The sequence below is a fragment of the Etheostoma cragini genome, chromosome 14 (genome assembly GCF_013103735.1).
Source record: "Etheostoma cragini isolate CJK2018 chromosome 14, CSU_Ecrag_1.0, whole genome shotgun sequence".
Classification (NCBI taxonomy): Eukaryota; Metazoa; Chordata; class Actinopteri; order Perciformes; family Percidae; genus Etheostoma; species Etheostoma cragini.
Genome location: NC_048420.1, coordinates 22,842,278 through 22,856,006, shown reverse-complemented (window position 1 = coordinate 22,856,006; position 13,729 = coordinate 22,842,278). Strand labels below are relative to the sequence as shown.

Here is a 13,729-nt window from a genome sequence, read left to right as displayed (position 1 = left end):
TGTTAACGTGTGTGTCAGTGCACGAGTGTGTGTTAACGTGTGTGTCAGTGCACGAGTGTGTGTTAACGTGTGTGTCAGGGCACGAGTGCGTGTTAACGTGTGTGTCAGCGCACGAGTGCGTGTTAACGTGTGTGTCAGTGCACGAGTGTGTGTTAATGTGCGTGTCAGTGCACGAGTGTGAAACACGTCAGTGCTGAAAAAAAACCACCATCAGAAGCTGAATGCTGAGCAAAACCCTTCACAGACAAAATGGAGGTTAACGAGCCCGAGTCTAGACGTCGGGGCGGCTCAGCGGTAGAGGTGTCGCCTGCCGGTCCGGAGGTTGGCAGTTTGATCCCTGATCCCCGGTCCTGCAGTCCCACGTCGAAGCGTCCTCGGGGTTCAGATTACATTCTCAGAATTGTCTTAATAGCATTACGGTTGGCCTGTGACCCCATAACGATTGTAGACGTGCAGGTTTAAGGGGGTTGTAAGGGATTTAAGGCCTCCCAGCCTGTCCCCTTTACTGGGGATGACTAAACTAAGAAGTATTGAGTTCTGTTGGAGGGCAGCATCGAGCAGGGACTCACTGTCAGGCTGGATATTGATCTTTAGAGAGCCACGGCAGCAAGAGGATGCACAAAAACATCTGCATGGTATAAATAAGTAGCCTATAATAAAATAAACTCAGCTTCCACTGGCAGTGGGGCAGGACATCATATCTCAACAACACACTCTGGTTGTCATGGAGCTACAGTAAGGTGTGTGTGTGTGTGTGGTGCCTTACTTACAGGAAGTGCTGGCTATCAACACTGATTTCCTGAATCGATTCCAATTCCCAGTTTACATTCGATTTGATTTTGATTTGTGTGTGGGGGCAACTTGCTGAATCCCGAGTTGCCCCCCCCCCGCCCCCCGATGCTGAGCCATCGGAGTGTGAATGTGTGTGTGAGTGTGTATCTGATGAGCAGGTAGCACCTTGTACGCCAGCCTCGGCTACAGGGTGCGAATGGTGAAGAACGACTGCTATGTAAAAGAGCCGTTGAGTAGTCGTTAAGAAATATAAAATCAGTCCATTTACACTTACTTCCTGCGTGTAATGGCAACACAAACGCTGCAAATTAGAACAAATGCCGCCTTGTTTTTATTTTAAAACATCTGGCTCTGCACAAACAATTAGATTTCCTGAGGTGTTTATTTCTTTTTACGTGCTTTTCATTTAAGCTGCTGTAAAACAGAAGTGACAAAGGTCACACAAAGATTAGAGAACAAAGAATTCAACAGATTTCAACAGATTTCAACAGATTTCAACAGATTAAGATAGATTCCAGTGTGAGTTTATGTATTAAAGCCGTAGCATACAGTGCCTAAAAATCCTCAGTCATAAATATATATAACCATCTAGTTTAGCTTGTAATGGTAAAATTACATAGACAACGATTTTCTTTCAATAATTGTTCATCTCTTAAGGGAATTTTTTCATTATAAGTAAATCCTTCAATTTGCTTCTGAAATATGTGTATGTCCTAAAATAAGTCCTCGAGTGTTGGAGACAGCTAAAAATGTTACGACTCTGCAGTGTAAGCAAGGTTGGAGCCATGAAGCCTTCTACAGACGAGATACATGCCTGTCTTTATTTGGTTTCTTGTACCACTCAAACTCCTCCCTCGCTGAACAGAAACTTCCACAACAAGCTGCACAACAGAAAGTGTTTATACTGGGAAATATGTCTGTTTTCAGGTTATTCTCGTACATTAAATACCAGAAAAACCAAGGTACTTCTCACATTGATGCAAAAATGAATGCACTTCCATTTTCTTTATTACACTGGGTAATTGTGTCTAGAGTTTGAGAGCACGTAAGTCGCTTTGGACAGAATCATCTGCCAAATGAACAACCCGTAATGTTAAAAAAAGAAAACAGATGGCGTGAAGCGGTCCTGCTCAGCGAGTTTTGCAGCACTGCACTCAATGACCAGATGCAAGCAGAGACATTACCACGACGTCACGTCAGCACAATCTGTGAACCGGCAAAATCCTTACTGGCTGACGACCCCAAACCCCTCAACGCTACTCAATCATCACGCTCCAGCTTTGCAGAGAGATCGATGAATTAAACCGTTAGAGACAAAATCCAACATGGAGCCAAAGCTTGGTAGTGAGGAAGCAAAACGAGTCATCGGCTCTCAACAATATATACTATATAACTGATAATAACTGATTGGTGAGTGTGTATTTTGAGCATCTACTATACACAATATAGAATAGAAAGCCTTTATTTATTGGCATAGTACAAAATACTACAAAGGAACGTCACTTCAGTGGTCAGTGGGATAAAAAGACACAAGAAAAAACTAAAACTACACAAGCAAGCAAACACATCGACAGCTCGACACCACAGGTTCGGAAAAATAAAATAACTTAAAGGGAATATCTACAATTTTACATGTTTTTTAATGGTGGACCAGGTTAGAGGGTTTCCAGCATTAGTTCCCTCAGAATCTCCTTCATATGAGAACAAAACTGGTGTGTGACTGAAATATCACTTATCTAACCGATATTGAATCGAATTAAATAGGAAATCAAATCGAATGTAAACTGGGAATTGGAATCGATTCAGGAAATCAGTGTTGATAGCCAGCACTTCCTGTAAGTAAGGCACCACACACACACACACCTTACTGTAGCTCCATGACAACCAGAGTGTGTTGTTGAGTTGTGATGTCCTGCCCCACTGCCAGTGGAAGCTGAGTTTATTTTATTATAGGCTACTTATTTATACCATGCAGATGTTTTTGTGCATCCTCTTGCTGCCGTGGCTCTCTAAAGATCAATATCCAGCCTGACAGTGAGTCCCTGCTCGATGCTGCCCTCCAACAGAACTCAATACTTCTTAGTTTAGTCATCCCCAGTAAAGGGGACAGGCTGGGAGGCCTTAAATCCCTTACAACCCCCTTAAACCTGCACGTCTACAATCGTTATGGGGTCACAGACCAACCGTAATGCTAGTGTGGTCTAGACCGGCTCTATCTGTAAAGGGTCTCCAGATAACTCTTGTTATGAATTGATACTACAAATAAAATTGAATTGAATTAATCTGACACTTTGGTTTGTGGCCTTTTCATCTGGAAACCCTCACCCCTGTTTGACAGAGACATGGTCCACCTACTGCAGGGCTCGACCCAGTTATGGGTTTCCTGTGACACGTTACACTGATTAAATATCAGTGACAACATCTATTAGGATTAAAGGTATGATATTAACTGGTGTCAGATAATTCAATTCAATTTCCACTCATTTTTATTTATAGCATCAAATCATAAAAGTTATCTCGAGACCCTTTTCCTAGTTCTCTAGACTAGGTCTAGACCACACTCTATAATTTACAAAGCCCCAACAATTCTAGTAATTCCAAGATAACATGGATTTTTGTTGTGTTATTGTCGGGATATTCTTGATTTCTTTTTCTGAATGTGTGTGTGTGTGTGTGTGTGTGTGTGTGTGTGGGGGGGGGGGGTCTTCCTAGAGCTCAGCTATTTCAGTATCACCATCTCAGGACAATGTAATCACACTGTGATTTTTAAAATGCTGTTATTTAAATCAATATGTTAAGCAAACTGATTTTTTTCACTTTATATCAGAGGAAAAACTGATTGAAAAACTATTTTTTGATTGTTTTCTATGTGATTTTGCCCAGTTGTGATGTACGTGAAAATTGGTCAACTCTTCTTAGTATTTAATCTACCAGTCAAGGGACATTAATGCCTGAGAAACTTCTGCAGGAAACACCGAATCAGTGCACGCTATGAATCCGAAATCATTCACTTAAATGCCAAAATGTCTGAATTAGAAATCACGATCTACTAACTATTGAGCCATGTTAAAAGTTCAAAGAAAGCACGGTAGAGCGATGAAGGTGAACTACTCTTACCTTCTCTTGTACTCGTCTCTTTCTCTCTTCACCTTGGCCAGCACGTTGTACAGGGCCCTGATCTCAGGGGTGATGGTGTCGATCTGGACCCCGACACCGTCCGGCTGCGTCCAGGAGACCCCGGCGCATGACTCCCTCCCGGGGCCAAACCGGCGCGGGTGGTTGAAGGACCAGTTCGCACCGGGCAGGAAGCGCGGGGGTGGAGGGGGGGTGTTGTTGGTGTTGGTCCCGGTGTGAGAGGCGTTTTTCTCGTTGATGTTGGTGATGGTTCTGTACGGGTCGGTGGGACTCAGGGCCGGGCTGACGGAGAACCGGGGCGGGTTGAGGTTGGAGTTTGAATCCGGGTTGAGCTTGTGCCCCGGCAGGTATTTATTGTCAAAAGGAGGGGGGTTCAGGGTGGGAGAGAGGAGGCCCCCGGGCAGGTAGGCCGAGTTGTTGGCGTTGTGCAGCGGGATGAGGCCCGGTCTGGATGGAATGGGCCCAATGAATCCAGTCTGGACCCCCATCTCTTTGGTCAGAGGCTTCTGGTGTCCGTCCCCTCCGCAGTTCTCCTCAAGAGCCTGCTGCAGCTGCTTCTCCAGGACCTTGTTCCGGCGCTCCAGCTCGTGCACTTTGGCCAAAAAGCAGCGGAACCGCAGGTTCAGAGTCTTCAGGACGCTGATGTTGGATCCCAGGTCGTTGCGCAGCGCCGTGGCCGCAGGGGGCACGCGGTGCAGGGGGGAGCTCAGGTGCAGGTAGGCGAGGCCAGACGGCGGAAGTGCGCCCAGGTCCAGCCCGGACCACCCATCAGGTCCGAACCCGCCGTGCTCCCCCAGGAAGTAGCCAGGCTCCGGGATCGCGAAGTCGTTCAGGCCCGTCATCTGGTGGTGGGGCTGCTGCGGGGCCAGGAAGCCACTCTCCCCCAGGACCGGATTCATACTCGAGTAGGAAAATCTGAAGTGCTCGAAATCCGGCATGAACCCTTCTAGCCTATATTCAACTCAGCAAGTGTTCCGTCTATAATCTGATTATAAATCCCGAACCTGAACCAGGTCCAGATGCCTAGTTTTTGGTTTCACCCGATGGTAACCTTTAAAATAACAAACTCCAAATATAATATTACAGTAAATCAACGGTGATACGCGATGGGGAGTAAATAATAATACATGAAGATAATATAAAGTAACACGAGGTGCCTCTCAACTCACAGAATCACTGGTCCCTGCAGCAAAATTAGATTTCCGAGTTCACTTTTACGCAGGACTAAATTCTAGTCGATAGATTACAGGGCCGATGCGCACTAACATACCACGTTTATTCTAAGCCTTAGAATAAAGCTCTAAAAACATTCTGCAGCTGTAATGAAAATATAAGCACCGTACCTGGCAGCCAGAGGACGTAACACTAACTTTGGCACTGGATAATGAGCTGTAATGAGTCCGGACAGAGAGTCTAGCAGCGGTGCAGCACAGCTCAGGGATAAACAAAAGTGACTGACTGCGGCGTTCAGATACCGTACTGACTGTAACAAAGGAGCACCGGGCAGTGTGTCTGAGCTACCGTAATAACCAGAGTAGAGGTGCACCTGTGATAAAGCCGCCACCCTGGATCAATACTATGTATGCAGGTAAACGTTAACGTTACGTAATCAAACGTATTTCAAAATGCTTTTTTATTAAACTTTCAAGAACGAGATCAAATGTCCACCTTTTCCCTCAAACGGTTTCATACTCACAGAGCTCGTCGATTACAGCTTAATTAGCGTTAGCTAACAGTTAACTAACTGCCCCTCCTCAATTTAACGTTAGCTAGCTAATGTTAACGTTATCTACGTTTATCAGGCTGCTGTAGCTGGTAACCTACAGCTTTATTAGTACATAATAAACCTTATTTTAACAGATACCGTTTCACGCTCCTGACTTAATTTGCTGTAGCTAACTAAAAGTGTCGTTCGCTTAGCTAGTTAGCTTTACACAGTTCATAACGGTTAAAGGCTGACATTCAAAACAAGCTAACCAGGCTAACTAGCTATGTACTATCAACGAACTATCAACTGACGACTGAACGGGGGATTAGATTTATTGCCATTGCACAGGTACAAGGCAACGAAATGCAGTTTGGGTCTAACCAGAAGTGCAATAGCAGTAAGTGCAGGATATACACTGGTCTCATAAGAACAGGACATTGATATGTACAGAATAAATATAGAAATTAATACTATTATAAACAGAATTTTACAGATAGCTTCACTCGTGGACATACTGGACTTTCTGTCAAAAATTGCAAATGATTTACGACCATGACGAGTTACAAGTAAACACACTTAGTTATTTCAGGGGCCAGACTGCTTTTATTATATATTTATATATGTATATATATATATCCATGGGTCAGACTCTTTTCGGGGTTCATCATCTCCCCATCCTCTGGTGTGGTGTAGCCCACATCCTGCTTTTATTTTTGGCTTTTCTCCCAGAAACTAATTTCATATGCTGCACCAAACTCAAAGTCACTTGTCTGTGCAGGTCTAACAAAGCAGCTGTAAGATCCCTGGCTGAAAAATAGGTTTCAACAGCCCACTGTGTAAATTGTTTGTCAATGTAACTTAATTGAGTCGGCATTAGAGTTTTAGCTTGCACAATTTAATTGTCCCCCACTTTGCACTACCCTCTGTATAGCATACTGGTAAATATAAGTTTCCTTTAGTGCTACTTTTATATTAATTGTAGCCTCCTTTATTTCCTATATTATGTTATTCTAATTTGAACATTTCAATATCTGTTTATAAATTGTTGTGTAGCACGGCCTAGGTGCTATAACTGCATGGTGATTGTACAATCCTCCTGTATTGTATGATAATAAAGCTGAATTTTTCTGTATCACAGACAGATTAAGCAAGACTGACAGTCTATGATGGATGATGCAAATAGAAAATGTCAACTGTGATGTTTCAGCGTGTCAGATGACTGATGTTTAGGGGACATTTTCTCCTTGATTACAAATTTGTAAATTAAACGTGACGCATACACCAAAAATTTTGGAGTCTTATTCATAGTTTGAAGAGGGGTGAGACTGTTGAGATCAATTGTTAGACATAATGGAGACTAATTGTTATATAAAATTATCAGGAGTGACATGTCTCCCCAGAGAACTACATACTATACGCCATCCTCTGAACTCTCATCCTGCCTTCCTCTCTGGGTTTTATGATGTAAGACTCAAACTGTCTAAGATTTTGGAGGTTAATCCAGAAATAAATTTTGTATTCTGCACCAAACTCAATGTCACTTGTCTGGACAGGTCCAATAGAACGGCTTTAGGAGTCTAGATAAATACACCAAAAAACACAGACGGGTGACTAAGTAGATTTCGGAGTGACAAGTTAAGACTCTCCACCTATACGTCAAGGCTTAAGGTCGCAGCGTAGGCGCTGAAGAACTGAGCGATCTAGACAGTTTCATTCAAAAAAATAAAATTAGACACTAATCACAGCAAGTACAAATTACATCATGAAAACGGCAAGTCTTTCCACAAGCAGAGGACTTTATTGTCACGTTAATAAAGTGCAAAAGAAGCCGGTTTGCATGTTTGGTGCAACCAGACCATTCAATACAATGCAGTACAGTGATGGAAAATATCTCTATAAACACGGCTATGTGCAGTCCTCACAGCTGAGGTGACTCTCATACAAACTTGTTATTATCAGCTATACAATAGCAGGTTGTCATAGAAGATATTTGGGAGTGGAGATGACATGGCAGTATAGCTGAAGGAAGAGGGAGTGATTATCACTGTGAGTGGCGACAGGACTTTACTCCTTGGAGAACATGTGCTGGACCAGGTCGCACACACGGTTACTGTAGCCAAACTCGTTGTCGTACCTGCAGACACAGTCAGTGGTAGAATTTAAGTACATCTACTCAAGTACTGCACTATAAGTTTGAGGTACATGTACTTTACTTCAGTCTTTTCATTCCACTTTCTACTTCTACTCCACTACATCTCAGATAAAAATAAATTGTACTTTATACTCCACTACAGCAATCACAGCTTTATTACTTTACAAATTAAGATTTTTTGCACATAAAGTCACATGTAGTTTATAAAATGCAATTTTTTATTATAAGTTGAAATACCCAACAATATAACACCTACAAGTCCAGCTGACATGATTAGACAATTAAATGTTCAGCAGTTTTGATTTTTTCCAGTTTCTAAAATGTGAGGATTTTTCTGCATAGTACTTTTAATACTTTAAGTACATTCATAATATTAAAATACATTTACATAAATAACATTTCAATACAGGACTTTTACTTGTAACAGTATTCTTACAGTGCAGTATTCATACTTTTACCTACTTTAAGTAATACTTTTTCCACCACTGCACACATGAACAGAGATATTTGCTATAGAGATGTATGGGATATTAATGAATGGAAAAACATCCCATTAGAGGGATGCATGGTTTTATTGTAAAAATATTAGGGGGATTTTAATGTGCTTTTCAGAAATTGTTTAATGAAAAACAAATGCTGTCTTAGGGGTACAGGAAAGAAATGGTGGACACACTTAGCAGAATATAATGAAGCGTGTGTGACAATTTGGTCATAGACCTTTATCAGGCAGTGTGAGCAAAATACAGCTGCTTCTTAAAAATGTTCGGTTTGACACGGTAGAATCACTCCCTAAAACACCAGTTTTACAAGTGCGTCATGGCTGGGCGATATGAAAGAAATTAAATCAAATTTTAGATATTTTTGACCAAACAAATTAAGGTACCAAATGACTCACATACTCCCACAGCAGAGCACCAGTGTAGTTGATTAAAAAAATTATTTAAAAAAGCTGGAAACTTCTCCCTAATTAGTGTTTATAGAAACTTTGACCCATATTTTGCATCTTTATCTGATTAGTGATTACACTGTTAACTCACCATGCAACCAGCTTGACAAAGTGCTCATTTAGTGCGATGCCGGCGCCGGCGTCAAAGATGGAGGAGCGAGGGTCGCTGTTGAAGTCTGTGGACACAACCTGAGCAGAAAGAGGCGGATACAACCACTTATAAGATAAGATAATACTTTATTCATCCCACAGCGGGGAAATTCCTTAGTTACAGTAGCATTCTCAACAATAACAGCAAAAAACAAACAAACAAGTAAACACAAGAAAGACAGGCAAACAATAGACAATGTGCAGAAGGTAGACTGAAGTAAAGTGGCGTCTAACAAAAGGTTTTGTAAAGTAAAGTGCAGTTGCCATAGTACAAAAAACATTGCAGTGTAAGTAATTAAATTGAATCTGTAATTAAAGTTATAAAGCAAAATTAGGTAACCATAATATAAGTTATAGACACACAGAGTATAGTGTAGCAGTGTGAAGTAAACAGATCATGCAGCAACACAAGGTACAAAGTACAAATAATCTTCAGATTTTACTTCTGGATGATTAAATTTAACTTTATCAGTTCTAATTTAAGAAGGAGATCTTGAGCGGTCACGTTACTGTGCTGCCATCTAGTGGTTCATGTATGGCTCTACACACTCCCATAAAAATTACATCAGATTATGTTATGTTTTTAATATATACATTTGTATACAATTGTATATGATACTCATCTTGCAGGAATATGTGGACATGTTTTCTGTACCTGGTCCTCTGTGTATCCCAGAATTCCCTTCATGGGTCCCTCAGCAGCGGCCTGCATCACTTTCTTAATGTCTTCGTACTTGGCCTGAAGGGCGAGACATTCAAACAGTGAGCATTCACATCAGAGACAATAAACACAGGGTTAGGTTTCAAAATGGCAGCTTTATTTTAAGTGTCTATAATAAAGTGTGAGCCAGGCAGCATCCAATGTCTAAATTGCTGCTATGAAATACCAAATCTGTTGAAATTTAGCAGAAGGTAGAGCTCAAGATTTTCTTTCCCTTTGACCCCAAAATTACAGTTTATCATAAACACTGTACATTAGTTCCAAAGTTGAGTAGCCACTCGGTTAAATCTTTTAATTTAAAGAGTTGGAGATACTTACAGGCTTCTCTAGACGGACAGTCAGGTCAACAACAGAGACGTTGGGGGTGGGGACCCGGAAAGCCATGCCGGTCAGTTTGCTGTAAGAACAAGACCGTAAAGAGTCAGGACCCCAAAGAGCCAGGACCCCAAAGAGCCAGGACCCCAAAGAACTAGGACCCCAAAGAACCAGGACCCCAAAATGTATTTACCAAAGTAAAAGCACCAAAACACATTTGATACACAGGATTTTAATCGTGTTTTATTCCCCTCTTCTTGATGTTTTCCTCCACTGGAAGGTCAGAGGTCAAGCTCAGAGAGCAGTGACACCCGTAAACTTTTAATACAGTATGTCCCACATGTGTATTCTTTAGTCTGTCCTACTGTGTAACATATTTGCAAGTAGTCAACTGCCTACTTGTACAGGTAGTAAGTATTTCTAATGTGTGGAGAAAACACACTTGGCCACATTTAATTAAGAATGAGGTCATATTGTAGCTCAAATACAGAAATATATGACTCATCAATCTTCAGAATTAAATGTTTTACCTAAGAATTCTGGTAGGGGGATATCAGGACAGACCGTTGGTAGAGGCCGAGCATCTTTGATCCACATGGTGGACTATGAGACGGGGCGCCTGGGCACAGACAAAAGACCCCACCACGTCCTGATAGGTTGTTGTTGTTGTTGTTGTTGTTATCTGTCTCTTTGTAGTCATTACTAGGGCAGAGTTAAAATAATTGATTCTCCAATTGGAACCAATATTTTTTTGAGTCATCTGATTATAAAAATCCCCAAATTAATCTTTTAATGTACTGTATGCCTTTTTCAACATGGATGTACGAGGGCATCACATGACAGGCCAGGGATGCTATTAAGGGCGGCTGGGGCTCAGCGGTAGAGCGATTTTCTGCCAATTGGAAGGTTGGTGGTTCAATTCCTGCCCCTGAAGTCCCATGTCAAAGTGTCCTTGGGCAACACCCTGAACCCGGAGTTTCCCCCGATGCTGCACCATGGGAGTGTGAATGTGTGCGAGTGTTTATCTGGCACCTTGTACATCAGCCTCGGCCACAGCGTGTGAATGGTTCCTGTACTACGTAAAAGTTCAAACTAGAAAAGCTCTTCATAAAATACAGCAAATTTACATTTATGAAGTCACAACCCTAACTAAATTAAGATCGTACCCGTTGAGTTCAGGGATGACCTTGCCCACGGCCTTGGCAGCGCCGGTGGAGGCGGGGATGATGTTCTGGGCGGCGCCGCGTCCGTCCCGCCGCAGCTTCCCAGAGGGACCGTCTACGGTCTTCTGTGTGGCGGTGATGGCGTGGACGGTGCTCTGGCAAAGAGGGAGGAAAAGGTCGCAAGACAGATCCACGATTAACGTGTTGAATAACACTGTTAACATTACATCTTGTAAATTAGGCAATGGCACTGTTTATATAAAAAAAACTACTTGTGTAAATTAGGCAATGGCACTGTTTATATAAAAAAAACTACTTGTGTAAATTAGGCAATGGCACTGTTTATACGCAGCTGTTCTAGCAAAAAACTACTGGAAAAGATCAGAATCCATCCATCCATCCATCCATCCATCCATTAAATGCTCTTTAGTAACCGGTGCAGTATTGTTCTCTGGCAAAAAGGGTGGAAAAGGTCGCAAGACGGATCCATGATTAACGTGTTGAATAAGATTAAGATTACATCTTGTAAATTAGGCAATGGCACGGTTTATACGCCGCTGTTCCACCAAAAACTACTGTAAAAGATCAGAATCTATCCATCCATCCATCCATCCATCCCTCCCTCCATTAAATGCTCTTTAGCTACAGGTGCAGCAGTGTTAGTGCAGTGTGCAATTTCAAAATCAATGAAGTGATTGAGTTCTTTACCATGAGACCCTCAACGATGCCAAAGTTATCGTTGATGACCTTGGCGATCGGAGCCAGGCAGTTGGTCGTGCAGGAAGCGTTGCTATGGAGACAAGGCAGGGGACTCCAAGTCACAAACGATACTTCTTACATCAGAAGTGCACAGGAAAGTCACAACTATGTTTTTTCGGCAGAGCATGTTTTTAAACCCTCCAGATGTTCACACGGTCGGTGTGATAAGACTTGACGCGCTGCGTCACACTAACAGGACGTCACATGTCTGATTATGAACCCGCCCAAAACTAAAGGTCATGGTCGTTAAAACTACTAGAGCTCTAAAACAGAAAGTGAATTACAGTAAAACACAGTTTTAGTAAAGCACATAAACTGCCGATGAAATAGCCATCAGCAGCGACTCACCTGACAACCGTTAAGGAGTTGTCGTACTTCTGGTGGTTGACGCCCATGACAAACATGGGAGCGTCAGCACTGGGAGCGGAGATCACCACCCTCTTAGCACCGCCCTTCAGATGAGCCTAGAGGGACCCACGAGAGGTCAAAGGTCATGAGACCAATAACATACAGTATTTTAAATGAAGACAGAAATGATGAAATGAACCATCATTTCTATACAATAGTCATTTGTAGCTCCTTTTGCGATCTAGATCAGTGACTCCCAACCAGGGGTACTTGTACTCCAGTGGGTACTTCTGTAGTAGCCAGGGAGTTACATGGAAAGATTGACTAACAACAACAACAAGTATACTCACCTTACATGAACGAATAGTAACATTTAACTCTACTTTGAAAACATTGAAAGTATGATTTGAGTCGAAGACTATCTCCACATGTTAACATTACATCAACTGTAACACCTACACAACACTACATGTTTGTGTGTCTGTCACTGTGTGTGTGTGTGTGTGTGTGTGCGTGTGCGTGAAAACTAGTTAGCAGCAAAAGTTTAGCTAAACGTAATACATAAATGGTAGAAGTAGCTAGCTTACAGTAATTCCTAAACAGAGCAGCTACAGGAATGTAAAACTATATGAATTCTCAATGTATAACTTCATGAAGGGTTACATGAGTTCATCTGACAGGGTTGTGGGGGCAACTCAGACCAAAAAAAAGGTTAAAACCATTTACTGTACATGTTTTTTTAGGGAGACAATTTTAAGATCTGTCCAGGGACAATGGATGAAAAATAGCATTTTGGCTAATTATGGTGCATTTACAGCAATGTTAATGTACACTGTCCCTGTCAAATAAATTAATAAAATGTAGTACATGCTACTTTTTCCTTTGTCAAATGTCACCAAATCGCCTACAGTTTAAAAAAGTGTCTACATAAGAGTGACATGACACTGTCATGATCAAACCAGTGACATAACCCGTCATGACAAGACCAAATGAAACGTTATGTCATAAATTCTCATGTTTGACACAGCTTATGTAGAGACCTTCAAGTAACCAAAAGAAAAGACACTAAATCAAAAACTTAATTTCTCTCCAGACAACAATAACATTCAGTTTGTTATGTTTTCTTCTTCTTCTTCTTCTTATCATCATCTCAGTGCAATCAGCGTGGCAGCGGTTGGTAAACTTACGGAGGCTTTTTCGATGGTGGTGAACACGCCGGTGGACTCAACAACATAGTCCGTGCCAGCATCGCTCCACTTGATGTTGGCGGGGTCCCTCCTGTATGTGGTCACATGTGAGAGAGGTCAGACAACATCTGGACCGTGCAGGAGACTCATTAGGTAAAGATGCATGAAGATAAGATTGTATGTACTCGTGGAAGACCGTGATGTGCATGTTGCCGATGACCAGCTTGCCTCCCTCGGCCTTCACCTCTCCGTGCTTCCACACACCGTGAGTGGAGTCGTATTTGAACATGTAGACCTGCAGGAGGGGAAGACCGCATGAGAGGAACATTTAAACACAAAAGACACATACAACA

At 42.1% G+C, this 13,729-nt stretch overlaps 2 protein-coding genes across 2 annotated transcripts in view; both read right to left on the bottom strand.

Moving 5' to 3' along the window:
* LOC117957197 (intermediate filament family orphan 1-like) overlaps positions 1-5,485 on the bottom strand; it is a 22,387-nt gene extending 16,902 nt beyond the window's left edge. The window contains exon 1 of the mRNA XM_034892793.1: positions 3,908-5,485. Coding sequence (XP_034748684.1) covers positions 3,908-4,865 — 958 coding nt within the window. The 5' untranslated portion in view covers positions 4,866-5,485. The remainder of the gene's footprint in view (positions 1-3,907) is intronic.
* Positions 5,486-7,629: 2,144 nt separating this feature from the next.
* The window catches only part of LOC117957084 (glyceraldehyde-3-phosphate dehydrogenase-like), an 11,098-nt gene continuing 4,998 nt past the window's right edge, over positions 7,630-13,729 (bottom strand). The window contains exons 4-12 of the mRNA XM_034892643.1: positions 13,562-13,671; positions 13,377-13,467; positions 12,190-12,305; positions 11,791-11,872; positions 11,086-11,237; positions 9,923-10,001; positions 9,539-9,622; positions 8,825-8,922; positions 7,630-7,769 (exon numbers count right to left, since the gene is read on the bottom strand). Of these exons, the coding sequence (XP_034748534.1) occupies positions 7,700-7,769; positions 8,825-8,922; positions 9,539-9,622; positions 9,923-10,001; positions 11,086-11,237; positions 11,791-11,872; positions 12,190-12,305; positions 13,377-13,467; positions 13,562-13,671 (882 nt within the window). The 3' untranslated portion in view covers positions 7,630-7,699. The remainder of the gene's footprint in view (positions 7,770-8,824; positions 8,923-9,538; positions 9,623-9,922; positions 10,002-11,085; positions 11,238-11,790; positions 11,873-12,189; positions 12,306-13,376; positions 13,468-13,561; positions 13,672-13,729) is intronic.